This window comes from Lithohypha guttulata, assembly GCF_036872675.1.
Source record: "Lithohypha guttulata strain CCFEE 5908 chromosome Unknown scaffold_2, whole genome shotgun sequence".
NCBI lineage: Eukaryota > Fungi > Ascomycota > Eurotiomycetes > Chaetothyriales > Trichomeriaceae > Lithohypha > Lithohypha guttulata.
The window spans coordinates 1,603,676-1,630,540 of NW_027042751.1; the positions used below are offsets into that span (position 1 = coordinate 1,603,676).

General features: G+C 48.5%; 12 protein-coding genes across 12 annotated transcripts; 6 read left to right on the forward strand and 6 right to left on the reverse strand.

Annotated features, from left to right (window-relative positions):
* Nucleotides 1–1,560: 1,560 nt before the first annotated feature.
* LTR64_002696 (uncharacterized protein) lies at nt 1,561–4,104 on the forward strand (the record flags this gene model as incomplete). The annotated part of the gene is made up of 3 exons (XM_064897064.1): nt 1,561–2,451; nt 2,933–3,307; nt 3,367–4,104. The coding sequence occupies 3 exons, from the start codon at nt 1,561–1,563 to the stop codon at nt 4,102–4,104; spliced, it is 2,004 nt and encodes a 667-aa protein (XP_064756014.1).
* A 422-nt stretch (nt 4,105–4,526) lies between these two features.
* RRN3 (DNA independent RNA polymerase I transcription factor) lies at nt 4,527–6,581 on the forward strand (the record flags this gene model as incomplete). Its single annotated transcript, XM_064897065.1, has 1 exon — nt 4,527–6,581. One exon carries the CDS (start codon nt 4,527–4,529, stop codon nt 6,579–6,581), a length of 2,055 nt encoding a protein of 684 aa, XP_064756015.1.
* Nucleotides 6,582–7,596: 1,015 nt separating this feature from the next.
* On the forward strand, nt 7,597–9,078 carry LTR64_002698 (uncharacterized protein; the record flags this gene model as incomplete). Its single annotated transcript, XM_064897066.1, has 1 exon — nt 7,597–9,078. The coding sequence occupies one exon, from the start codon at nt 7,597–7,599 to the stop codon at nt 9,076–9,078; it is 1,482 nt and encodes a 493-aa protein (XP_064756016.1).
* A 30-nt stretch (nt 9,079–9,108) lies between these two features.
* On the reverse strand, nt 9,109–10,041 carry ESF2 (RNA-binding ATPase activator esf2; the record flags this gene model as incomplete). Its single annotated transcript, XM_064897067.1, has 1 exon — nt 9,109–10,041. One exon carries the CDS (start codon nt 10,039–10,041, stop codon nt 9,109–9,111), a length of 933 nt encoding a protein of 310 aa, XP_064756017.1.
* A 459-nt stretch (nt 10,042–10,500) lies between these two features.
* LTR64_002700 (uncharacterized protein) lies at nt 10,501–12,238 on the forward strand (the record flags this gene model as incomplete). Its single annotated transcript, XM_064897068.1, has 2 exons — nt 10,501–10,731; nt 10,820–12,238. The coding sequence occupies 2 exons, from the start codon at nt 10,501–10,503 to the stop codon at nt 12,236–12,238; spliced, it is 1,650 nt and encodes a 549-aa protein (XP_064756018.1).
* A 70-nt stretch (nt 12,239–12,308) lies between these two features.
* PEX12 (ubiquitin-protein ligase peroxin 12) lies at nt 12,309–13,721 on the reverse strand (the record flags this gene model as incomplete). The annotated part of the gene is made up of 1 exon (XM_064897069.1): nt 12,309–13,721. The coding sequence occupies one exon, from the start codon at nt 13,719–13,721 to the stop codon at nt 12,309–12,311; it is 1,413 nt and encodes a 470-aa protein (XP_064756019.1).
* Nucleotides 13,722–14,223: 502 nt separating this feature from the next.
* Nucleotides 14,224–15,828, reverse strand: LTR64_002702 (uncharacterized protein; the record flags this gene model as incomplete). Its single annotated transcript, XM_064897070.1, has 2 exons — nt 14,224–14,673; nt 14,725–15,828. The coding sequence occupies 2 exons, from the start codon at nt 15,826–15,828 to the stop codon at nt 14,224–14,226; spliced, it is 1,554 nt and encodes a 517-aa protein (XP_064756020.1).
* A 780-nt stretch (nt 15,829–16,608) lies between these two features.
* On the reverse strand, nt 16,609–17,352 carry LTR64_002703 (uncharacterized protein; the record flags this gene model as incomplete). The annotated part of the gene is made up of 1 exon (XM_064897071.1): nt 16,609–17,352. The coding sequence occupies one exon, from the start codon at nt 17,350–17,352 to the stop codon at nt 16,609–16,611; it is 744 nt and encodes a 247-aa protein (XP_064756021.1).
* A 746-nt stretch (nt 17,353–18,098) lies between these two features.
* Nucleotides 18,099–19,649, reverse strand: NMD3 (ribosome-binding protein; the record flags this gene model as incomplete). Its single annotated transcript, XM_064897072.1, has 1 exon — nt 18,099–19,649. One exon carries the CDS (start codon nt 19,647–19,649, stop codon nt 18,099–18,101), a length of 1,551 nt encoding a protein of 516 aa, XP_064756022.1.
* A 508-nt stretch (nt 19,650–20,157) lies between these two features.
* EHD3 (3-hydroxyisobutyryl-CoA hydrolase) lies at nt 20,158–21,606 on the forward strand (the record flags this gene model as incomplete). Its single annotated transcript, XM_064897073.1, has 1 exon — nt 20,158–21,606. One exon carries the CDS (start codon nt 20,158–20,160, stop codon nt 21,604–21,606), a length of 1,449 nt encoding a protein of 482 aa, XP_064756023.1.
* Nucleotides 21,607–22,880: 1,274 nt separating this feature from the next.
* LTR64_002706 (uncharacterized protein) lies at nt 22,881–24,357 on the reverse strand (the record flags this gene model as incomplete). Its single annotated transcript, XM_064897074.1, has 2 exons — nt 22,881–24,258; nt 24,308–24,357. The coding sequence occupies 2 exons, from the start codon at nt 24,355–24,357 to the stop codon at nt 22,881–22,883; spliced, it is 1,428 nt and encodes a 475-aa protein (XP_064756024.1).
* Nucleotides 24,358–24,711: 354 nt separating this feature from the next.
* On the forward strand, nt 24,712–26,178 carry cdc27 (the record flags this gene model as incomplete). Its single annotated transcript, XM_064897075.1, has 2 exons — nt 24,712–25,156; nt 25,208–26,178. 2 exons carry the CDS (start codon nt 24,712–24,714, stop codon nt 26,176–26,178), a joined length of 1,416 nt encoding a protein of 471 aa, XP_064756025.1.
* Nucleotides 26,179–26,865: the final 687 nt, after the last annotated feature.

Consider the following 26,865-nt stretch of genomic DNA (forward strand, 5'->3'; position numbering starts at 1 on the left):
ATAGAGCATTTGTGGTTATACACTAGTTTAGTACATCAATCCGAGTGGTCATGGCTGCGGTTCTCATTGCTTATGGTTGGTCGTCATCGTCAAATTCCGCATATATCCTGTCTCCAAGCCGTTATTCCAACTGCTAATAACCATAACGTCCCCCTGCACCGTAACCACGTTCGTTATAGTTATTGTTGTAACCACTCTGCCCTCTGCTTCTTGTCCCTCTAGGCTGCCTCTGCTGCTGATTCTGATTCAGCATATCCTCCAACAAGCCCCAACCAATCCCACCAAGCCATCCTGCGTTTCGCATAGCTCGTTCCCATCCATAGCTATTGACATACAGCCCTACCTGCACCATGACTGCCACCAATACCAACTTAACCCCAAGCCAAACCCATCCCATTATCGTTCTTCTTACATAGTTCATTATGCGGATCACCATGTATAGTGTGATCAGGAGCACACCCAGGCTAAGTAGGGCGGAACTGGACGCGTCTGTTGATGAGACGGAAGAGGCTGAAGCGAGTATTTTGCGGCATACTGCAATGACTTGAGTGAGATAGGGTGCTGAGTTCAGGATCATCGAGCTGACTGTGCTGGATACCGGCTGCAACGCCTCGGGCAGTAGTGGGTGAATGTGGGTCTGGTAGAGGATATTGAGACTGAGAAGGGTATGCGTAAGACGATCATCTTCTTGTGAGGCCGAAGAGTGGTTCTGACGAGACGACCGCGTCTGTGGCATTTTCAGCGATTTCGAGCAAGCAGGTCTGCGGTTGTCAGGGTAAAGGCTTCGCAAGTAGGACTGCCAGTGGTATCGTTGTTGAAAGTCAGGCGTTCGCGTCGGTGAAGAACTCCGCTCAGCACTATCTATTCAAAGTATATATGTCAAGTAAGAACCAACTTGTTTTAGAATGTCATAGACGCGAAATTCCACGTTCAGTAGGAATTGTGGAAGTGACTGTCAAGATTGTGCTGTATGAACAAACCTCTGAACGTGCGCTCAGACACGTGGAGTTTTGTATCACTTCCGCTCTCAATTTATCATTTGAATGTCAACATCTCGGAGACTATGTACACGAGTGTCATCCTCTTCATTTGTTACCCAGATCGTGTCAACCTTACAGTCATTGCAGCGAACGCAAACACGTGTAATCGGGTGCAGTTGCTAATTTTGAGCAGTTGAATTGTCGTCAACTGCTCAACAGCGATGGCAAAGACCTGAGTACATACCTTGATGTCAGGCGACATGCTTGGAAGATGCTTGAATACAGTACAAAGAGTTAAGCTGGTATATTCTGCACCAAAGAAAGCTTCTCCATTCGATTCTCTTCGCAGTTGAAAACCCTTGTGATGACTATCACTCTGTTCTACTAAGGCCTTCACTCGACAAAATCAGACAGATACTAGGCTTGGCAGTTTGCAAAATGTTTGCTTGTTGCGGACTTTCACCTCCTTCCAATAGTACCATCTTCTAACTCACACACATCTAACACGACAGCACTAGCGGTGAGAGCTGATTCTAACACAGATACTATGCTGAAGCCATCACGAAGACTCAAAGAAAACATGGAAACTCCGAAGGGTGCATTCTCTTCTAGTCCATCGTCGGAAAATGCGAAGCGCAAAATTTCGCAGCGAGGTGTTATCACTCCGAAGAAACAGAGGTATTGGTACAAACAGAATCAGAGAAAGAGCCGACCGAAGTTCGTCAAATTGCCAGCCGAAGTACGCGTCTTGATCTACAAACACGTCTTCAGCGGTACCACTTGGACAGACATCAACGCTCCTCAGAAAAAGAGTGATCAGCAGGAGAACCCTATTCGAGCACTGCTATACGTCAACAAATTTATCCGGGAAGAGGCCGTCGAGGTCTTCTTCCAGACGTGCACATTCAGGATCAACCATTACAGAATGCACGATAAATGGCGAAGCTGGAACAGATTGGCGACATTGACGAGGGTTCGACATTTAGTACTCTCCTGGACGAAGCCAAAGCGCTCCAAAGTTACAAGCAAGAAGACTCCATGCTCTTTCCTCGCTGGTCTCAAGAACCTACGAACACTCACCATTGACCTGGTAGGACTCCAATATATGTTCGTAGATCCAGGCGATGGTCCTATCGACCTGCACTCCAATCTCCTTCGGAAATTCAAGGGACGATACAATGATCTTCCACAATGGATAAAGCGGTCGATTCATAACCTGCCTCCGAAGCTGCAAGTGAGCTTTCAGGTCTACTTCTTCGCTGCTCCTTTCAGAGGAAGAATCGCGATAGGCGGGTTTGGGGTTATTCAGGATCCATTGCCTGACGCTGACTTCAAATGTGCCACGATCCTTTGGCAAGACAAGAATGTCACCGAAATCGAACCTTTTGAGCTGGAGAAGTGGGAAACCAGGAGAAAGGGACTGGAATGGAACGATTCTTCTGCGGCCTCGACAGATATGTCATATTCAGCTGTATGAGGATATTATGAGGCAGGAGCGTGGACAACTGACACTTGCCGGTAATCAAGAGAAGGGCAGTCATTCGCAACGAAGTACAATAAGCTCGCCAAGCAGATTGTTCATGTATTGTGATTGGACATAAGCTCGCCAATCACGAGAAGCAGTAAGGCAGAATCCCCATGCACAATCTAGTGTGGTATGCGTTTGCAGGCATGCATATCAGTAGCAGCCTCGCCGCCAGTACCGGGCTTAAGCATTGCCAACTTGGCTCAGATAATAGTAGTCCTGATATATCGTAAACTGGTCAGGTGCTTTGCCACAGTTGACGCATCCCCGCACGCCAGCACTACCGAGCCAACTCGACACGGACCATTGTCATACATATTCGCAGCTGGAGAATGGCTTCGGCAATGTGACATTCTTGCTTCCTTCGTTGAGTTGAACCGAGAATACGTGAGCACCAAATATGATGGCTACAGAAACGATTTCACAGACAAATGGTATCCGTCTCAACGGTCATACTAACGGCGACACTTCTCCGCCAGCCTTTCCCGACGATGTTCCGACTGCACCACTCCTTCGGCTATCGTTTGCCAAGCTTCGGGATAACGATCTTGAAGAAGTCAATCGATTACTCAGAGCGTGTGAAGACTTGGGCTTCTTCTACTTGGACTTGCGGGGTCCTGGCGATGACATCTTAGCAGATGCAGACAAACTGTTTCGTGTTGGTGAGAATTTGTACGATCTGCCGCTCGAAGAGAAGAAGCAGTATGATTTTATGCATAAAAATAGTTACTTTGGGTATAAGGGATATGGTGCGAATGTGGTAGACAAAACAGGACGAACTGACCGTAATGAGTTCTACAATGTGTGTTCCTCATACCTCCGTATGTCGCATTGGTAATCAGCTAACGTTTCTCCTCTCAGGTCTCGAAGGACGATATTATGGGCCTTTCTGAGAAGCTACCCGCGCCCGAAGTCCTCGATACGCAACGCCCTCTCTTCAAGTCTTTCATGACTTCCGCGCATGGTATCATCACTATGGTCCTTAGCTTATTGAACGACCACCTGGACTTACCTCCCGGTACACTAGCAAACCTCCACCGTGTCGGTCATAATTCAGGAGATCAAGTACGTCTCATCAAAGCTCCACCACAGCCCATGGATGACCGTCAACTCACTCTTGGAGCACATACCGACTTTGGCAGTGTGACCGTTCTCTTCAATCGGCTCGGTGGCTTGCAAGTCCTACCACCGGGCAAAGATGCAGAATGGTGCTATGTTAAACCCCTTCCTGGTCATGCAATCATTAATCTCGGCGATGCAATGGCAGTATTCACCAACGGCTTGCTGCGATCAAATATCCATCGCGTTGTGTCTCCTCCTGGCGCACAAGCAGATTTCACTAGATATAGTTTAGTGTACTTTAGCAGACCAGAGAATGAGGTGCTCATGAAGAGACTGGAGGGTAGTGACAAGATACCGGCATTGGATGACGAAGGACGCAAGGAAGAGGAGAGAAGGAAAAATGAGGGGATATTGATGGCGAAAGACTGGATCATTAGGCGTGCTCTTGGACATCGTCATGCATTGAACAAGGAGAAGGCGATGGACTTTGATGCTTTCCAAGGAACAGAGAAGTTGAGTCGGCGAGAGGGCAAGTGAAGGATACTGCCATGAATGGTCTCGTTGGTATCGAAGGCTCGGACATGTATATTTACTTTTCGTAATTTGTAGGAACTGCCGTAATCCGAGTGAATTCTAGATCGCGATATAGCGCAGAAGGTGAAAGTGATTTAAGTTGTCAAATCACTTGTTCAGAAGATATTGTGATCTTGGTTGAGCATAAAGTGCTGATAGTGCCTTACTGCCTAGACACCATATATGGTCACGTGTGCCCGCCTGAAATCTTGGCCAAAATGTGTGGAGTAATTCAGATTCTACCATGAATTTTGTTCCTCACGCGAGCACTATCTATTTCTATCTAGATCGGAGTCCTTTTGTCAAGCACATTGTCGTCTTTATTGATGTGTACATAGACATATTGAGCCCTTCATGTACAATTTGCACATCCAACTACACCACGAATGGCAGTCATTCCACCACTTTCAATGCGGCCGACGCCTCCCACTGCCAATAAGCTTTCCAAACAGTCCATAAGACCTGCCAATTTACCTCGCAGATCGACCTTGAAGAGATCGATTGATGACACGAACCTTACCAATGTACCCTCGAGTCCCTCCAAGCGTTTGCGTGTGAAGTTTGATGCCGATGTCGATATAGTCTCAGCCGATGAAGAGGATGACTTGGACCCACTTGTGGTAAATGAGCAGGTTCGAAGGGCCCTCGAACGACATCTGGCCTACGATCATGAGTCATATGAGAGAATACGTTCGCTGTTTACTATCGAGCCTGGGAAAGAGCGCGCGCTGTCCACAAAAGCTCTCAGATATTACATCCAAGCGCTTGAGGCAAACGTTTCGAGACTGAGAAGAGATTGTGGTTCGCTCGTACAGTCAGTGATTTCTAGTGAATGGGTGGGTCGAGATGATGCCTATGTGGCGACTTTCGTTCGCTTTTTAGGCAGTGTGGCTGTGGCACAAGGTGGGTTTGTGAACGCTATAGTGGGCATGCTTGTTGATCTATTGGGACCCCAAAAGACGAGAAGAATTGCAGAATGCAAGGTTGTGCGTCAGCCGAAGATACACAAACGTGTCCTGGAGACGATCAAATACATGACACAACTTATACCACTCGCAAGTTCAGTCCTGGCACAGCGCATATCGTCCAAACTGGATTTCGAATTCAGAAAGTCAAAGGATAGAATGGCGTTTGTCGAAAACTTCATGCAATTGATACATTACACTCCTGAGATCACCTCCGAAATCTTGACAACCATATTACGACAGCTGATCAAGCTAGATGCTTCGATTCAGGCAGACCTTGACGAAGAGGATGATGACGTGGAAGATGAGATATTGCAACACATGACCAAGTCACAAACGCTAGCATACTCCCAACGACGCCATTCTTCAAACACTTCGAGCGACGACGCATCGAATGCCGAGTCTACAGAAGATTCCGATTCAGACGAGGAAGAGGGAATGGACCCTGCAGCGGCACGAAAGAAACAGCTCAAGGAGGATGTTGGTGAAGTTGACAAGATTATGGATACATTGTTCGAATACTATGCGGAGCTAACGAGCACGACCAATTTAGAATTGAGGGACAATGCGGTTGAGCAATTGATTGCACAATTCAACAGCCTGATTCTGCCAACATACCGATCACGACATCCTCAGTTCCTAATCTTCCACTTCGCGCAAGCTGATCCAGCTCGAGTAGACCGCTTCGTCACGAACTGTATCAGTATACTGCTGGACCAGAAGCATTCTCCAATGATCCGCCACGCTGCAGCTGCATACTTCTCCGGCTTTGTGGGACGAGGCAAGAATGTCTCCCCTGCACTAGTGCACGACTGCCTCGATCTGCTTTGCCAACAGCTGGACGAGCAGCGTCTCAAATACGAGCCAGGTTGCATCAACCCAGATCTCAAAAAGTACGGTGATTTCTACGCTATGTTCCAAGCCGTCATGTACATCTTCTGCTTCCGATGGCGTGATCTCGGCACATCTGTTCTCGACGCCGAGGACGACGACTACTCCGATCTTGAAGACGAGCAGCAGCCATATGCTCTACCTCAAGCAATTCGCGAAGTCATTCATTCAGCCATATACTCACGTCTCAACCCTCTTCGGATCTGCAGTCCAGGCATCGTCGAGCAGTTCGCAAAGCTCACACATGCACTACAGCTCTTCTACGTTTATCCGAAACTCGAGGAGAACAAGCGTGTCCGAATCTCGACTTCGTGGCGATCAGTAGCCGACATCAGTTTGAGCAGTGGATCAGATGGTGACAGAAATTGGGTGGGAGAAAATGGTATGCTCGAAGGGTATTTCCCTTACGACCCGTACCACCTACCTATTAGCAAGCATTGGATTGAAGGCGATTACGTGGAGTGGCAGGGAGTTCCCGGTGAAGAAGAAGAAGAGGACAGTGATTCCGATGAGGATGATGAGAACGAAACTGAGTACGATATGTTGGACGATGCTGGAGATGATCTCGAGTCGGATGAGGTGTAGGTAAAAAGCTAGATACAAAGATGTCAAATGCTCATGTCTGCTATGGAAGCGCAAAATCTGATCACACTTCAATTTGTATTTTAAGACGCCGTCCAAATTCAAGGCATCGCACATCTGATATGAGCATTTCTACGTCTTACGGCATGTTTGCAGCTCGAACATCCCATTGCGGAACATGTTGAACGTGAGCTAGGCATTCAGGCCACTAACGTTCGTGTCACTCACTAGCGTGTTTTAGCTTATTTTAGCGTATTCAGAAAGCTACATAGGCTTCTCTCTATTTTACAATCGTTCACAGACAATCAACTATTATTTGCTTTCTTCCACTTCTTCAGAACATACGCGAATTTAGGTTACCGAACAGACTTTCGCGGGTAGCAGAATCCCTCTGTGAGGTCGAGAATATTTCAAGGCGGCACCATATTGATTGGAGGAGACAATATCTCGTCAGTCGGAGCAGCCAAACGGAATTTCTTTGGATGGAAGGAAAGTCGAAGTAGACTGAGTGTACGTGTGCGAACGTATGGCTGTTGTACGAGCACAAGAATGTCGGAAGTCATGTATCTCAGGAACCCGAAATGTGTCCTTGAGCCCAAGCATGGCACAAGCTCAAGACATGATGAGGATATGTTAGATCACACTGAACATCCTGAGTCGATTGCGACCCGATGGTCGTCTTTTGAACGTGAACGCGATAGAGAAGAAACGCATGCTAAAAGATATAGGAAAGTCAGGCGGATGGGTGACCACGTGATTATGAGCGCCCTTCACGTGTAACGCGCGCAGAACTCCATATACAGGTAAAAGTCCTGTGTAGACATGAGTCTTCTACGTATATAATGGAACTGGCTGTGATCAGCCAGGTTTGCATATGAACTCTTGTCAATGCTGATGTGAAAGATTGATCGGCTAATATAAAAACTTATAACCACGTTAAAGTGGAGTCCATGCTTACAGGCACATACTCATTCGGTAGACACTAAGGACCAGAATCGGGTCCGAAATACGTAGGACGATGATTCAACGAGAACCAACAGCGACCAAACAGAATGTCGACACTGACAGTTATGCAGAAGTTCTGCAGGTGGAAGAGCCAGACCTGATGGCCGACGCCACCGACAGTGGTGCAGTGATGCACCGCTCACTGCATGAACAACCATCTCGGGTCGTGGCTTCTGAAGGTTTGTATCTGCACCTCGAGAATGGCCAAAAATTCCTCGATGCCACCGGAGGTGCAGCAGTCGCGTGCCTCGGACACAACAACCCGATAATAAAGAAGGCCATCATGGACCAGTTAGACAAAGTTGCGTATACCGGAACGATCTTTTATTCAACGCAAGCAGCGGAGGAACTGTGCTCATTGTTAATCAGAGGAACAAATGGTGTGATGAACCGAGCGTTCATCTGTAGCTCCGGCAGTGAAGCAAATGAAGCAGCGATGAAGATGGCGAGACAATACTTCGTCGAGCTCGAAGGTCCGGAGACGAAGCGGTATCGATTCATTTCGAGGCAGCAAAGCTACCATGGCACAACGTTAGGAAGTCTAGGCCTTGGTGGCCACGTATTGAGACGAAAGATATACGAGCCTATGCTCTCACCTAGCATAAGTCGAGTAAGTCCTTGTTTTGCTTATCGTGGGAAAAGGAATGAAGAGAAGGTCGATGACTATGTCAGAAGACTTGCGGAAGAGCTCGATGCTGAGTTTCAAAGACTCGGACCAGAAACTGTGTGTGCATTTGTAGCGGAACCTGTTGTGGGTGCTGCTCTCGGATGTGTACCACCTGTACCTGGCTATTTTGCTGCCATGAAGGAGGTTTGTGAAAGATATGGTGCTCTCTTTATTTCAGACGAAGTCATGTCTGGTATGGGTCGTTGTGGATACCTGCATGCCTGGCAATCTCCCATGGTTGATGTCAAACCTGATTTACAGACACTCGGTAAAGGTCTTAGTGGCGGCTATCAACCTGTCGCGGCTTTACTGGTAAGCAAGAAGATTGTCGGTGTAATGACACAAGGTACCGGAGTCTTCTCACACGGCCAAACATACCAGGCTCATCCTGTTGGATGCGCCGCAGCTGCATCAGTGCAGAAGGTCATCATGCAGCCTGGAACAATGGAGCAAGTGCGACAATTAGGTAACGCTCTTGAGCAAGGGCTGAAGGCTTGCCTGGCTGATAAGTGGTACATCGGTAACATTCGTGGCATGGGTTTGTTCTGGGGCATCGAGTTTGTGGCAGATAAACTCACGAAAGAACCTTTTCCACCCGAAATGCAAGTCGCGGCGGGTATTCATAAGCTGGGAATGCAGGAGCCTCATATGATAAGTTTGTACCCGGGTACAGGCTCGGTGGAAGGCACCCGAGGTGACTTCGTGCTGCTAGCACCACCTTACACCAGCACACTTCAAGAGATTGATCTGATAGTCAAGACGACTGTGAGCGTGGTGACAAGTTTCTTCGAGAAGGAGAAGCTCATCAACTCCAAGCACCCTCAATGAGGTGCGAAGCAAGCGGTCACCTCAAGATCGCTAAAAGATATTTGACAATACCTGCTGCACTGCAGGATCGAAAGATGAGCGTGAGGTCTCTGTACGATCTTGTGCAACCTCGTGTTGTCGCCAGACCCTCTGAACATCATCCGCTTGATCAGCGTGAGAAGTTTTCAGCTTCCTCTTCTTTTTCATGCCTTCAAGTCGCTTCCCCTTCTCAACTCCCTCCACATACAACCTCGTCTCAGCAGCAATCTTTCTTCGCTCCTCATCTCTCCTACCTTCCTCTTCCCGTCGCTCTTCGCGAATGCCAGCCATCAATTCGTCCCAGGCCATGCCTTTCAAATACTTCATGTTCCATAGATCATCGTAGTAGAACCCGCCTTTCCTCCCACCCACAAGCTGCGCATTTAGAGCTTCAGCGCATCTCTTTGCAGTCTTCTTGCTCTCAAATTCAATCCACCCTTCCGAGTAGAGCTGTCGCGAGTTCTTCTTCGAGTTGTGCTTGTGCTTGGAGGATGGAGTGAGGAAGAGGCGTGTGACAGGTTCAAAGCCTCGCTGGCCTAGGAGATTGCGCAGAGCTGACGGTTTCAGGTACGGCGGTAAAGACGAGAGATATACGACACCGGGTGTTCTCTCTTTCTTAGGCCTCTTAGAGTTCTTTTGAACAGCGAGCAAGGCACTCTTGACTGGGTACTCTGTTTCTCGACCCTGCACATCATCGTCCTCGCTTGCAGCTTCGACTTCTTGGTCCCCAATCGCATTTTTGTCGCTAACATTCTCGCCTTGGAGTGTCTTTTCTCCCAAGTCTGTTTGTCCTTCTTCCGAACTGGCTGACGAATGTGATAATTTCCTTCTCTTCACTCCTCTGCGTTCTGTTCTCGACACTTCTGCCGCCTCAGAATCATATCCACTTTCCTCAGTTGATTCCTCGGAGTGATCCTGGTCAAGAAATTCATTGCGCCGCGACATTTTGTATATGTATGTCGTTTCGAGATGGGGTCGACAAAAGTATTGTACATATCGAAAATATCAGGTCTCCGCATACAGAAGGAACAACCGAAGCTAGCCGGCCGCACTTTCCATAGAATCTACTCCGCATTGTGTACTTTTGCTTGGACCGAACTTCACAACTCTCGTCCACTTTCAGTGCGACATAGTTCGATTGGTCGGCGACTCATTCAAACTTTCACTCTCCCAAGGCAGCATAGTTTACAGAATGTTCGAAACAGTGATCGAACGCGAGTATGACCCCCATACTTGCTCGTTCAAGCCTGATCGGCGATCCTGCACAATCTGACGCGGAGTAGAGCTGCTCGAATGTGCAGATTTTAGGCAGCATTGAAAAAGCTGTTGTCTACAAGAGCATACTTCATTCGTGGCAAGGAAAGGGAACGTTGACTTCTCATAAAAATTATGGTAAACACAATTATGAATGCTCAGAAGGACATTACAGGCAGCACATCTGCAGTCCCTTCAGTAGCTACTCAAACTGCAGTTGCTATCCCAGGTCAGCCCCAGGAACAGCTTGAGATTGAGGAATCTGGTTCGAGCCAGGACGAAGTCGTCTATCCTACTGGCGCCAAATTATGGCTCAACGTGGGATCGTTCATGGTCGTCAATTTTGTGCGCAGCATTGATATAACAATCGTGGCAGTTGCAGTAAGTCATCCTCGAGACTCCATTGAGACCTCCGAGACTTTAGTGCCTCTCTTTGACCATATAGCAACTGCGCCTAACAACTCTGCAGGTCCCTAGTCTCACCAATGAATTCAAGTCCATCAATGATATTGGTTGGTATAATGCTGCCTTCATGGTAACCGGCAGCGCCACGATACTTTTCTTCGGCAAGCTCTACACTCTCTTCAGTCCGAAAAGCCTATACCTTACATCGATTGTCATATCCTGGGTTGGCTGCCTGATATGCACATTCGCTAAAACCTCCAAGGTCTTTATTCTGGGCCGCGCTATTGCTGGTCTGGGCAATGCGTGTCAAGGTGCTGGACTGATCACTTTGCTTAACATGATGTTTCCACTCGCGAAACAACCCAAATGGTATGGCATGATCAACTTCGTTGGTAGTGCCGGTTTAGTGTCAGGTCCTCTTGTTGGTGGTCTCCTGATTGAAGCGTTCAACTGGCGAGCATGCTTCGGCATTAACATACCTCTCAACGCAATCTGTCTGGCCATTGCGGCTTACAGCGTGCAGAATAATATTAACAACCCGGACACAGAGTTACCCATTAGAGAGAAACTTAAGCGACTTGACCTTAGAGGTTCGCTTGTCTTTGTGCCAGCATTGACGTTTTTGCTGATGGGACTAACCTGGGGTGGCGCCAAATACGGTTGGAAAGATCCTCGTATCATCGTTCTGTTTGTCCTGTCTGTGGTACTGCTGACACTCTTCGCTTACCTCCAGCATCGCTCTGGAGATGAAGCAACCGTGCCGCCCAGGATTGCAATGCAACGAAGTATATTGGCAGGTGCTCTTTTCTGCATGTGCTGTGACGGCACATTAGCAGTAACTGAGAATTATCTGTCAGTATATTTTCAAGGCATCAAGGGTGTATCGCCAGCCAAGTCCGGCCTGCTCGGTCTACCCATGATTGCAGGTTTAATGGCAGCGAGCCTCTTATATGGCTGGGGGACAACGTATATTGGCTATTACACTCCTTTCATGGTCGCCACGTCAGTCCTGGCACCCATTGGTAGTGGTCTCTTGACCACACTCGACCTCGACTCTCAGCTTGGCAAAGCAGCGGGTCTGATGGGACTGCTAGGCTTTGGCCTTGGACTTGGCATGCAAGCACCATTGACAGCTGTCACTGCCACGCTCAGGCCGAAAGAAGTGTCCATTGGCGGTGCCATTCTTGGCTTCGGAGCTGGCATGGGATCTGCTGTGTTCTCTTCTGCAACGGCCGTTCTGTTTCAAGGCCGTTTGCGCGATGAGATTAGCCGTTCTGCTCCAGGGACAAACGTGACCACTATCGAGCATGCTGGCCTTTCGGACATTCGGAGAACGATCGGTCCAGATCGGTTGAAATATGTCTTGGTCGGTTACGACAAAGCTGTCATACAGACACTGTACATTCCGCTAGGGTTGACCTTGCTGACCATTCTTGGTACCGGCTTGACGGAATGGCGCTCTATCAAGAAGAAGCAGGCCTGAAAGCGGCACTCAAGGAATCGAAATGCGCGATATGAGTGTGAGGTCAAATTAGGGCGTGACATCGTTGTGTCTATACCATGACTCTTCGTATGCCACCAGTGCCGCCCAGCACTCTTCTTCCTGTGATTGGACATCTACCAGCTCCATTCTCCCACTTTCCGTCTCGACTTTGAGGCGCTTTCTCGTTCTCAGAGTCCTCTTGGTCTTCTTCCCAATCGTTCTTCTCACCCTTCATCCACGCCTCCTGTCGTGCATGATTGCCTTCAATCCACTGGAATACACATCTAAAGTCAAAGACATATCCGGTCTGACAAGCAGCCGCCGTCTCAATAGGATGTAAGCATATTGGGCACAGATCGCTCGTTGGTGGTGGCGGGACAGTAAAGATTGGTAGATAGCTGGTACTGCTGATCGGCGGTTCACGCTTCATGCTTGTGTTAGCGATGCCCTGCGCTTTCGCCTTCTGCACTCTCTCCTGCTCGGCTTTATGTCTGCGTATCAGTCCCTGTCCACTGATTATCGGTGGAGGAAGCTCCAGGCCTTCAGCTGCTTTCCTGGTAAGCTGTCTCGAGAAATCGCTTTGGTACCACCACTCCAGAAACTTCAATCCAAAGATGCTGGCGGGCAGAAGTAATCTCAGACTGCTCAATAATCGTGGCCAAAGCGTTCTGGGATGGAAGAAACCTGCTAGGCCCTGACCTGGTCGGCCTGGTGTACCTGCTGCGGCGGCGATACTGAGCTTGCTTGCATCTTCAATCGCTCTGTAGTCTGCGGCGTTCATGCGTCTTATTCGTGTACCAACCATCCACAGAAACGGACTCGAATACTTGGTGCTGTCAAACAGGTAACCTAAGCTGAAGACGAGTATGCTGAAATAGTATGCAGCATTGACGGAAGGATAGACATGCCGCAGGAACCACTTGTACGTGTACATTATCCTCTGTTTGATCGTTGGGTTGGGTGGTAGGGCATCACGATCTAGAAAATTTCGTCCTTCGACCCCTCCCAGACCTGCCGATAGGGACGCACTCGGCGCAATGAGAATATCATAGCTCTCATCCAGTTTTCTCTTCAAATATGGTACCCCGACCATTATGAGCAAATTCTTCCACACATCTGCCTTATTGTTTTTTAGCTGTAATCGCTCGCGCACTTCTGCAGGAACGCCCAGTGCAGCTCGTCGTATCTCTCCTCCACGCAGCCGCAGGATCTTTTCTCGCTTGAGGCCATAGAAGTTCTCGGTGAAGCCACCGCCGAAGTTCTCGAGGTAGTACTTCTCGACGATGAGTGAGAGGAGTGCGTAGAGTTCATCGTAGTTGTTGAGGATGCGAAGTAGATATCGTGGATAACGATGTGTTGCGACGGCAAGAACGTATCTTAGAGAGGGTGGTATGAGGCCGGAGAGCTGCTGTTCAGACAGGATCTCAAATAAGGACGGTTTGCTCTCGTCGAGCGGGTTGAGGAGGGTGGGAAGGAACTCCATTCTCTTGGGCTAATAATCTGTGATATATGGTCATAATAATACCATGGCGATCCCGAATCTGCGACAGTCTATGCGGCTACAGACTTGAATCCCGCGACCTGGCGAAAGCTGAAGTTACGCCCATCAATGTCGTGAATCTTAAATTGTGAATTGTATAGAAGGAAACGCGACCGCGATAAGCTACCGAGGTATGTAGATGCCTGAGACTACGTCTCGATGATGCCCGATAAAACTACCAGCAGCTACTGGTCTCTGCCAGTTCGTCCCTGACTTCAGAATCGTCCTTCATGTATCAGTCATCCATCTGACTATGAACAATACCCAATTGCAGCACTCGCTCGAACCATACCGAGCACCCAGAGTCTTGGAACCTGACAACAAACATCAATGACCGACATCACTAGTGCCAACGACACGAGAGCTCGGCCCTTTGCACATCCTTGCCAATGTTAACCTCCGATGATCCAAACCAGCTTCTATTATGTCCAATTAAGAGCCTCGACTAAGACGTACGAAAGCCCTCACCTCCCATGAAAGATGGCATCTCGGGTGTGACTGCCATTTCTTGCTTGTACTTCGAGCAGGTCAAACTTGGGATGCGTGGTTGTCCTTGCCAGTCCCAAAGTCCGAAGCTTGGTTTGCCCGCATTCACCTGGTCTTCGTCCCAATCGATGTAATAGAAGCTGGTTCCTGTACCAGCTAAGACCGGACAGCCGACGAGATTGAAATAATTTCGAAGCTGCTCTTGACCTGCGCCATGCATGTTGTTGTTTCCAGGGTCAGCCATTGCCCATCCTGTCTCTCCTAGCCACATATCCTTGCCATAAAGTTGTGCCTTACCCAATGTTTGTTTCGACACAAATCCGATCGAGTTCCAGGAATTTGGCACTGTGTCATTGCTCCAGAATGGGAAGATGTTGGCAATCACTGCCTGGTCAACCGCTGCGATGAGCTAAGAATTGGTCAGTACCAAGCACTGAAGCCGGTCTCTGTGCTAACTCACCTTCGGCAGCCATGTGAAATCACCAGCTGTTCCATACCATTCATCCCACGTGTCTGTGTGTGTGACAGGTACACAACATTTATTCTGTCGTAACATCTTGCGCACCTCATCCATCTGTTTGATCAGCAGCTTTGCAGTGTCTACCTTTCGCTGTTTCTTGCTGTTACCATCTAATGGCATGAGGTTAATGTCGTTCATATCCTCATTTCCCACGCTTACAGCCGCGATATTGCTGCATCCAAAGGTTTTGACAGCAGCTTCCAAGGCATCACGTTCTTGCTTAAAACGAGCCTCCCTCCCGACACCACCACTCCAGACGCCAGCGAGAATGCTCATCTTCTGATTCGCTGCAGCTGGAAGAGCGTTTTCGAGGTGCTTATAGACTACCGTCTTTCCGTTCTCGCTGTTCTCATCTGTGGTGGAGTATATTCGGAAGGCGTTGACGGAGGGAAAGACTGATCTGATCTTCGTCAAAGCGGCATCCCAATCTTCTGTAGCCTTGACTGGTAACGGCTTGCCCTTGAACTGTACCGGGTCAACGGGTTTTGTATTGGCGATATTGAAGCCGAAGAAGGTGGGCATCGAGGTGAAGTTGGACGGAGTCGTCTCACAGGCACTGATGGGAGAGGCAAGTGGTGCCACTGTAGAGGAGGCTGAGGCAGTCGAAACTGTCATTGTGGGAGATGGTGGAGCGTTCGTGGCAGAAGTTCCGGGAGTGTCGGTGTCTGCACGTAAGGGTTGTGGAGCAGCTGGAATAGTGGTTGTTGCAGGCGACGTGCTAGACGGAGGATACGACAGAGAACCAGTGGCTGAATTGGCCGTGCACAGGCTCTCAGTGGATGTGACTGTCACTTGAGTGAGGAAAGTCGACGACGTCGAATTTGACCATTTCGGCCCTTCAGTCAGAGCCTCACTAGCGGTGACTGTCACAGTCATTGTTGGTCGAACACAAGACGTACTGGTCTGAGGCTTGCTGACAGGGTCTTCGTGTCTCTGTCTGGGTGGATGATGTCGTCGATGGCTAAGCTCTTCTCGGAATTCTGCAAGGCTAGCTGTACCGAGTTGAATCAAAGTGCCCACAACCAGCAAATTCTTCCACAGCATCGTTGCGGCAAGTCGTCTTTGGTAGAGGTAAGGCAATGGGGTATCTGCTGAAGGTAGATCGATCTATCCAGGTCTTTGCGCAAATCTGGTTGCTTTTACATATGATACATACAATATGGATTCTGACAAAGAGTATGAGAGAGCGAAGATACAGAGGTCTGAAGGAAGGTTCTTATGTCCAAGCTGACGTGACCAACAATATCGTTTGTGGGTGGATGTTGATGCATCTTTGTTTACGCGTTTCACGGCCTACACGACCCTGCGCAATTTTGCTCAACATGAGCCTTCACAAACACAGCCTCTGTCACAGTGTCAGACGCAACTAGCAGAGCCTTCACAGCATATACTGTCTCTTAGGACACTCACCGCTTTAGAAGACTCCCTAGCTTCGGCAGCATGAACACATATCGTTTGACCTCTAGCTGCCCATGGCTCTGCCATAGTTCTGCAAAAAGGCTGAACGAACTTCTTCCTTCAAATGGATGTAGACGTCCTTCTATATTCACATTTTCCAATTTATATCACGCCATCGCTCCTCACTGCCTCTTTTATACCTTAGCGTCCACCAGTTTCATGTACATCTTTTCAGTTTCTACGTCGTCCTCGCTTAGTTCCGCATTGTTCGTGTCTGGTTTATGTTTCGTGTTCTTGTCTAGTCATATGTCTTGTTCCTATTTAGTTTACATTGCTCACTCTCGTAGTGTACATCTGGATGCTGATATGCCGACGTCAACAGACCTGAAACCAGCTCATTCCGCGCAAAGGCTAGTTCAATCCCCATTACCAAGGATAGATGCCGTCTCTATGTATAAATTTACCTATATCTTCATCCCTCCTCTCCTCGATCATGTCAAGCAACATCATAGCTGAAACATCAGGATCTCCCGCCATACCTCCCCCGCTTCTTTCTTCCTTACTACTTCCTCGAATATTACTGACAACAAATCCTGGGCAGAAGACGAAAACCTTCAGACCCTGTGCACCATAGTCGATCTTCTCGTTCAGAGCAAGCATGTTCAACGCAGCCTTTGATACACTATAAGATTCCGCATTTGGGAGAACTTGTTTTGTGCGGTGAGATGCACGTTCGATAGAACCTGAGCCACTAGAAATGTATATAGAGCGTGGATTGGTTGACTTTAAGAGTAAGGGTCGAGATGCTTGGGACACAAGAGCTGGACCAACGACGTTGGTGTCGAAGTTTGCACGTAAACGAGTCTCGAGGTCAGGATCGCGGTTGCCGACTCCGGCATTGTTGATCAGCACGTCCACTCGTCCAAACTGTTTCTCGACCTTGGAGGCTGCTTGTTTGATGGTCGATTCGTCCGTGACGTCGAGGCGAATGCTGAACAGTTTGCCCTTGATGGTGCCGCTGGCTTCTAGCTCTGATCGTGCCGCGTCGACTTTGGCCATGTTTCGACCTGCCATGAGGACGTAATATTCGAAGGAAGAACTGGCGATGACTTTGGCGGCTGCATAGCCTACACCTGAGTTTGCGCCAGTGATTAGGATGATGGTTGGCATTTTGGTGATAGTATATGTTCGCTGTGTCATGAGCGTTCAGTGTTGGCTGAGAGAACAACATCTTGTTTACGTTTTGAGGGAGGGATGAGATGAATATATATCCAACATCAGCACATGTATGTCTTCTTTCTGTAATCCATTTAATTTGCTTGGGCCTAGCACGGAGATAAGTCTACACGGCGAAACCATGTCAATAATGGGGTCCGTCCTGTCGATATCGGTCAATGGTGCTTCACAAGTCACCAATACCTAAGCTGAAGAGACGAAGTAACCATGGAAGTATTGACGTCCCTGTGACTAAGCCACTATACTCTTTCAGGATCAAAAGGCGAGCACGGCAACTTCAAGTTTAGGTTGAACGTTTGGCGTCGGATGTTAGTCTCGGACTTTAGAGAGGAGGAGTCTTACAGTGTCTCGCGGTATGTACTGTATAGTAGTTGATGATCGAGTCCTGCTCAAATTACGCCGCTGAGGAGACTCATCCTACTCGTGGTGAGGCACGAGTAGAATCAGCAGAACCTAGCTTGGCGATTGGTAGCCACGGAGCTGGCAAAGAAGTGGGCAAAAGTCTGCTGTCTGTAAGGAGATTGAAAGCAATGATTTCGAGAAACATGTAAGTATGATAATTGTGGCATCACGAATATATCATTCGCATAGAACGCCGACGAGCGATGATCACTTCCCACTGCCACAAAAGGCACGAGATCCCATCTAGCCCGTCTTCGAACGCCTGCCCCGTCCTAAGCCTAGACCTGATCATTAATGTCCATATCGTCAAAGTCGTCCAACAAATCGTTGACATCGATCTTCGGTACCTCCTCGTCTCCACTGTCTTCCGTTGTAACCATGCTCATTTCATCTGCCTGCTTCTTTCTCTGTTGAGCCTTGTACAAGGCAAGTGTCTGCCGCAGTTCTGGGTCTTCCTCAACGTCACGCAAGAACATCTCATAGTCTGCATCCATTCTATCTTGATCGGCTTTCTTAGGTAATAATTCGCCCTCATCCTTAGCCATACGCTTCAGACGCCAACTGCGAGTCTTTGGCTTCCTCTTTCGGGCATAGTGCTTCTTGACTAGGAGAACATCAGGTATTTGTGACGCATAAGCGTTATTCTTCTCGATATCGTCAAGCTGGCTGTTGTTGAAGTTTGTGCCTGTCAGCTGATATCCCATAACACTGTCCCCAGCATGCAGGACTGATCCTAGATGTGTTCGGCAGAAGTAAGTCTTGTCGTTGACGCCTAGATCCGACGCACGAGCGACAGTACATTCTGCTAAAACGAAGCGACCGTTGTGTGATGTAGGTCCTAGTGGCTCAATATCAAGAACTACAAACTCGACCAGATCCTTGACATCTGTAAGATTAGTGAAGGGTGCTCGCCAGTAGATCGGTGTAGGGACATCTGCTGTCTGAAGTGTATTTGGGTCGATCAGGTTGATACTTGTTCCAACACGGTGGCAGAGACAGACAGGTGAAATATTTCCTATTGACTTGGCGAGCTTAATGGGAAGAGCAACCAAGTCGTCTCGACAGATTGGGACTAATTCGGCAGAGTATGTGAATTTGTAGGATTTCTTCGAGGTATGTATGTCCATGCTGATGAGTTCCTGGGACTTCTTCACACGAACAGGGACCGAACTGTTTAGAAAATCGACGAATTTCTCAGCGTGGTTGCGTTGACTGAAGAAGAAATCGATACCGTCGTGTACCTCTTTGATATTGATCGCATCACGATGAGCGCCGTGCTTCAGCATTAGTTGTTCGAGGTAGAGAAATGTTCGCTTGTGCGGAACCTTCTGTCGCACTTGTACACTCGCCCTCCACACGTTTGCTGTGTAAGACTTCTGACAATCTGGACATTGTTGATAGGCCACCACATATTCAACCTCGAAAGTCTGCTGAATGATTGCTCCTTCGAAAGCTTCTTGCTGAACTGTTATTTTGACCTTAATCCTCCTCGAATGTGGCTCCGTCCAAAGAAAGCTGGCGTCAATGATTCTGACTTTATTGAGACCACGCAACTTCCGTAGACACAGGGCCAACAGTTCTCTTGACTCCATTGCAGCAGTAACCCATTGTGAAGGAGGCGAAAGCCATCTCTCGCAGTCTCGGCATGTATGTAAGACTCCCTCACGTTGAATACCTTCTGAAGCGTCAACAGTGAGTTTAACACAATCGTAGCAAAGCGCGCCTGCCGCGACTGTGCCATCGATCGGTGCACCACAGTTGCAACATAATATCGTGGCAGAGGCTTTCTCTTGTACTGGCAAGGATATTGGCATAGAATCGACCTCCATGATGGTTAAGAGGCGAATGTCTCAGATTTCAGTACTGTTACTTGTATGAGGAAGTTCTGATCACTCAAAAGAAAACGAAGTGCCTACAAAGTCTGTGGCAATGCTAACGACGATGTAGTGGTTGACTAATCATGGAGAAAATTCGAGCCTGAAAATTGACTTTACAATTACGTAGTACGGCGTTAGAGCTTGCGATCGGTGTAAGCAACTTTGCCGGATGACCATAATAGCATGTGCGTGACCGTAGTGCACAGAATAGCCGTAGACATTCTGTTGTTCTAGCGCTGATCCGAGGTTTGAGGAGTGCAGCCCATTGCAATTTGGAGCTGCGGAAGTCTTCAAATCACAAACTCTTTCGTCGCTCCCTACGTTCCCAGCTTTTTACAGGATGAATCCGTGTTGTGCCCGATACGCTCTTTCGCTGCTATCTCCCCGGTCGGCCACAGCATCACATCCAGTAACGTCCTTAGCCAGAGCCCGAGCGTCCCGAGCATCGCACAGGTCAATCATGGCCAGCAGTAGCCGACAATATACATATGTAACGACTGTGCCAAAGGAAGAGCCCGGGAACGATCCTGACGATGTGCTCTTCAACTCACTCTACGGTGTCCGAACTATCGAGCTCAACCGACCGAAAAAGCTAAACTCCCTAAACGGATCCATGGCGAGGAAGATACTGCCGCGGTTGAAGGAATGGGAAAAGTCACAAATGGCCAATGTTATCATGATAACTGGTGCTGGTGAAAAAGCATTCTGCGCAGGAGGAGACGTTGCGGAATTAGCTAAAAACAATGCGACTAAGGAAGGACAACTGAAGAGCACGAATTACTTTGCGCTGGAATACCAACTAGACCATACGATCAGCACGTACAGCAAGCCGTACATCGCGGTCATGGATGGTATTACAATGGGAGGCGGTGTCGGTCTCAGTGTTCATGCGCCGTTTCGCATAGCTACTGAAAGAACAACCTTTGCAATGCCTGAGACTACGATAGGCTTCTTCCCTGATGTTGGCGGAAGTTTCTTCCTTTCAAGATTAGATGGTGAAGTCGGCACATATCTGGCTCTTACCTCCGAACGATTACAAGGCGTACAGGCCATGTATGCTGGCATCGCAACACACTATCTCGACAGCTCAGTCCTCCAACCACTGACCACACGTCTATCCGAACTAAACTTCCGTGACCACGCCGACCTACAAGAACGACTCAGCCTCATTGACGCAACGATATCCGAATTCAGCACCAATCTACCCTCACCTGACTCCTACGGAGAGAAGCTAAAGAACGGCAACATCAGCGGTGAACTCAGAGAGGCCATCGACAGATGCTTCAAATTCAACTCTATAGACAAGATCCTCGAAGCCCTCCGAACAGAAGCCGACGGCCAAGGAAGAATAGCCGACTGGGCCAAAGCCACAGCCAAAACCATTGCCATGCGCTCACCAACGTCACTCAAAGTCACGTTAAAACAACTGAGACTAGGCAAACACTGGAAAATAGGCGAAACATTCATCCGTGAGCACGAGATGGCCGCGCGATTCATGCAGCATCCAGATTTCACCGAAGGCGTCAGTGCCCGTCTCATCAATAAGCCTCCCACCGAACCGAAATGGCAACCGGCTACTCTGGAAGAAGTCAAAGAGTCAGACGTCGATACCTTCTTTGCCCTGCCAGAAGGCGTCGAACCAGTACAGCTGATACAACCGTCCCAAAACGCCCGCGACGATTATAGAGATTACCCGCATGCTACATATGCGCTGCCGAGAGAAGAGCACATCGCGGCTATTGTTCGCGAACACGGAAGAGGTGGAAAGCAGGCCGTGATGCAGGAGGTACTGACGAGGTGGAATAACAAGCTCGGTGTACAAGAGAAAATGGAGGACGTGTTCCAGCGAAAATGCCAGTTGAACGGTAGGGAAGTGCAGTGGAAGGAGCAGCAAAAAGCGAGTTTGTAGGGATTTTCTTTAGGGCATTTGATCCGAGCAGTCCTGTATCAAAAAATGTATATTCAGACCTTCGAAACCATCTCGGATCAATGTGGCCGCTTTCTGACCTCTACGGATCTCGTTCTAGCGTCCATTTCTGTCATCTTGAAGAGGACATCTCTGGGCGGGAACTCGAGCCTTTCTAATAGAAAACGAATAGGATAAGATCAGAGTCAATGCAGGTCAGGAGTGTTGAACATGAGATCAAATAGGAAATCTGAGAGGAAAAGTAAAGGGCCACGGCAACAGTTGCTGGTTGCATGATCTTCAGGGTGTTCAATGGTCGCTTGTCCTTGTTGCAGAGACAATGCTCGTCAATTGAGTCCTGGTATACCGGTTCGCAAAATCCTCCGGAATCGGACTGATACCAGCGACCTTCAGGCAATACCACTTCTGCACATCCACGCCGTAATATGAAGGCAAGGATCAGCTATGAGAAGTAAAGTAGGTATTGTCGGCTTTTACTCGCTCAATAAAAGTGAAACATCTCGTAGAGGGTGTATAGAGATAGAACGAAGATGGATGGAGAAGTCGTTGGCTGTCAGGAGTATCCATCATCGTCTTATTTGTTCGAGATCAGCTTCGATGTCTTACGAAGCTTGAATTAGTATATTGCCGTTTGTGAGTCGGCCAGGATGTCACTGGAACGCTCCGCTATGTGCTGGTCGAAAGAGTCGAGCACCTGATCATAATGCAACCATGGAAAGTTGGTGCCGACATTCTCGCATCACCGACATGCAAAGCCGTTGGGAAGAGCTGTTATATGCAAGGCGAGGTGACATGCTGATGAGATACCCGAATCAATAGCTAGCAATTGTAGAGAAATCCTTAGTTCAGAATCGTCAAATTTTTTCGTGCTAGAGCTTTTCACCCACCAAGAAGTGAAATACAACATGCACATCATTAATTCTGAAAGAGTTACCCAAGGACTTCCCAGGTGATTAATCTTCGAGGACCATTTGCTAGTTGTTGACGTTCGTTGCATGCAGCTGCGCGGTGCTCCTGCATGGTAATTTTCGAGAGGCAGTAGTCGGCACAGTCTGCAGGCTGAGTTCGAGGTACTGTGAAGTCCCGATATTTGAAGGCTCTGGACACAGTGAAAGCTCAACACAAGCAGTGGGCAGTGTGCTGCGGCATGCAACATGTCAAGTGACCTGGCCAGCGTAAGTGCTCCGCTGAAGGCAATTGACTTCCCACTGAAAGAAGCGATGATGACACCAATTTGTGTCGTTTGTAAAACCAGCTCACGCGGCTTCTGGTTGTGCCTCGCGTTTGCGTGTATCCCCGTCTTTCGGAATCCCTGCGCCAGCATTCAAGCTCACTTGCTCGAGCCTCTGAGAACTGCTTGCGAGATCTGTATCGACCTGCGTCTTCGTAGCAGCATCGCCATCATTCCCCCAAACCGTCTTGTGTGTAGCCTCTTTCTCAAATTGACCAAGCTCAGTCAATCTGGCTTGATTGGCATCGTCTTGAAGCTTCTCTTTACGAGTTTGCTCTTCTTTCTCCATGGCTTCAAGCTCGTCATCGACTTCTGCCTCGTCCAAAACAGCATTGCCAGTCAGCGGTTCTTGCAATACCTGTCCAGTCTCGGCGGTTTCTGACATCTGTTCCCTCAGGTCTTCCATGATTGCATCAACCTTCTCCACACTTCCAACACGTTTGTTCAGGGTTTTCAATGTATCAGCCGAAGCCTGCATCACTTGCAAGAACGAAACCTGATCTATTGCTTGTTCGATCTTCGAGTAAACTTCTTCCACCTGTGCGAGCATGCTTGTACGTTGTTGCAGAGCAGTTTCTGCAAGCTTCTTTGACCTTAGGGCTGACAAGGCAGCGTTCCTGTTCTTGCTCTGCACAGCTTTCAGAGCAGTCTGCTGTAAATTGCCAATACGTGTGTTCAGAGCTGCCACCTGTGACTCTAGCGTAGCTATCGTGGTCTTGACATTGGCAATATGTGCATCTTCTTCGGATATGCTCTCAGGTTTGTTGGATGAAGGTGCTCTGAACTTGACTGTATGTGCATCATATGATAATACTTGTTTGTCACGATAGAGAAACTGTAACAGACATTCGATTTCACGTGCTGTGAGGGTACCGATTTCCGTCCCGGCTACCAGCTGCGAGAATGCCTCTCGAGACAGGATGCGATCGGTAATTCCTTGACCGTCGTTCTTGCGCAGAGCAGTCAGCTGGCGCTCCAGCTGTTCAAGACCCTCAATAACGACAAGATCACCCTTCTTGAGCCTGCCGGATGTGTCCCAAGAATCACTTCTCCACAATCCTGCCTGTGTCAAGCCCCATCTGAGAAGAGACCCTAAACTCCAGCTTTGTTGGTAGATACTTTGTTCGGCGCTTGTAAAATCTTTGAGTGCGACCAGCTTTCTCGTTCGGATTGCTTCGTCGAGTATTGTCCCTAAGCCTGTAGGTAACCCGTATCGGGGACTGTGAAGTGCGTGGAGCAGATCATCTGATGTCCGTAATATAATCTTCAGTTCGCCAGGAAGTTGGCCTGCCAAAGCAGCCCTGATGAGCGCCTTCTGCCATGCCGTCGCATTTGCGGCAAAGCCATCAGGATTGGCTGACTTCTGTTGAGCTAGGTCGGAATAGAGTGACGGTAGTCGTTTCCTTAGGAAGGGTTAGCACAATGAAACAAGCTTCGGGTACAGTCGGCAACCTGCTGAACTCTGGCTCGTTGTCAATGAGCCACTGCACAAGGTCTGACATGGCACATTTGTTCTTGGTTTTGAATCAAGTTGGGCGAGGGTGGGGACTCAGTCGTGGTCTACAATGATTGACATTGATGATCTCTAGTATGGTAGCCACACGTCGACACGTGCGAGCACTGGCTGCAATGCACTTGAAGACAGACCGTGAAAATAGCCGCTAGTTGTACTTAGTCGTCTACGATGTGTAGCGGCATTGTTTTTTGAAGCGACCCAACGTGCGACTCGATCAGAAAGACTCAGATTGCAGGACGCGACTTCCTCCATGACGCGCGAGCGACGCGACTTTAGAAGGTCAATATAGACAGCACTATTCCTCCAGACAATGACTGCATAGAGGTTTCGTTCCAAGAACATGGCCCCAGACTTCAAGACATACCTCTCTACAGAGATCTTGTCCGAGCAGAGAACCGTCTCATACCGCGTTCTATCACGAGCACTCAAAGTGCATGTCAATGCAGCGAAATGCATGCTCTTCGAGTTTCATAAGAAGGAAAATCACAAGAAAGCCGGTTCTGTTTATGCAACCTACCTGATATCTGGTATCAAGAAAAATCGTGTCCTAGCAGGTGACGAGAATGCAACTCCCCAAGAGTCGGGCAAGGACACGGCCGTGCTGTCTGATTCCTTCTTGCCATCAAGCTCCATGCCAGAAGCTTCGCAGGCCACCGAGAGGCTCGATGAACGCTACCAAGTCCCAATCAAGACGGTTACATTGTGCAGAGAAGAGGACTTGGACGCTGTGAAGTCACAGTTTGAAAAGATCACATCCATACACGTTTATGCCTTGTCACCGTCGCGTATGGCGGATCTGATAACGCTGACTGAGACTGGTCGAACTGTTTTCGCAGATTATCACGCAAAACAAGATCCTCTGATTCATAACAAAGATTATGGCACAATACAAAATCCACACGTAAAGAGAAGGCCAGGAAAACGACCTATTGATGTCGATATACTACAACCGAAACCGCTGTCTAAAGTCGAGCCCGCGAAGCTAGACGATGTCAAGCCTGTATCAAAACCGAGTGCGAAGAAGGAGGAAACACCAACGGTAACGTCTAGACCAGGTTCCAAGGGCAGCACAACCACAGACAATTCCACCTCGAAACCAAAACCGGGTCTTAGGAGAGATGGGTCGTCTCTTTTCAAGGCTTTTGCTAAACAGTCTGCGAAACCAAAGCTCGAACGAAAGGATACGTCCATTTCTGCAGGCAGTGATGCAAAGATGGGTGGTATGGATGACAACGACGAGGGTGTGTCTGAAGATGAGGCTGTCTTCTTGGATACTGGAACCACGAATGTCAAAAAGAGACCAACAAGTGAGATACGGAAGGAGAAGGACGAAAGACAAGCCAAGCTGCGCAAGATGATGGAAGACGATGCAGAAGAATGCGAAGTGCCAAGGGTCGCTGATGCTACCGACATGCAAGCTGAACCACCTGCTGCGAAATCGAATGAAGATCCCGACGCGCCCGATGGAGATAGTGGCCAAGTCGATTGGCCTGACTCAGACACAGAAGGGAAGCACAAGCAACCCGAGCAAGATGACCATGGTCCAAAGAGGAGACGTGGTAAAAGGAAAGTGATGAAGAAAAAGACGGTAAAAGACGAGGAAGGATTCCTGGTGACACGAGAGGAAGAGGCCTGGGAGAGCTTCTCCGAGGATGAGCCAGAACCAGTACCTGCCAAGAAATCCGCATTACCACCCTCGAAGGTGATGGCGGCGAAGAATCAGCCCCAGAAGTCGTCTGCCCCCAAAACAAATGCTGGTGCTGGTGGGAAGAAAAAAGACATCATGAGCTTCTTTGGAAAGAAGTAGTCGTCAATACCTGTACTCCATCAACTTAGATCGCAGTGCGAGTCATTGCCATACGATCCAGTGTCAGTCTCTTCAGGCTGCTGTCTTATCGTGTCTAAAGGCTGTGTGGGGAAATCACTGCAGTCATACTAGGCTATATAGAACCAGAAGAACATGTCGACACTCGGTCGCATAACACCTATATGACACACTTCAAACTTGCCAAGACGTCGTTTGGTTGAATGCCCGATAGTTGCACATACTGGGGTCAGTTCAAATAAGTAAAAACAGAGTTTCTAGTCGCAATCATACACCTGTATATCCTCTGTCCACTTTGTTTTTCCACGAAGTGACGAGTAGACAGTCGTCCAGACGACTGCCGGAGTAATCGCGATAGAGAACTTCGACGGTGTGAACTCGTCCTTCCACAAATCGCATTGTAGTGAATGAAGGCAGTAATTCGTCCAATAGCATTTCCGTCTCTGATGGAGCTGTAACGATCAGGCTTGTGCTTTGAGTTCAGGTTCCGTCCTGCTTATTAAAACATCACGGATCGTGGAACAATACTGTGGCTCGATATTTGGTGACAGCTGTCCTTGCTGATTCCTGGTCGAGTCATGCTTCTGCTCTCAAAATAGTCTAGTTGTACTCTGCGTCCTATGCGATCCCTGGTCACTGAAGCAAAAGACCTCTTCTGAACATGAGTTG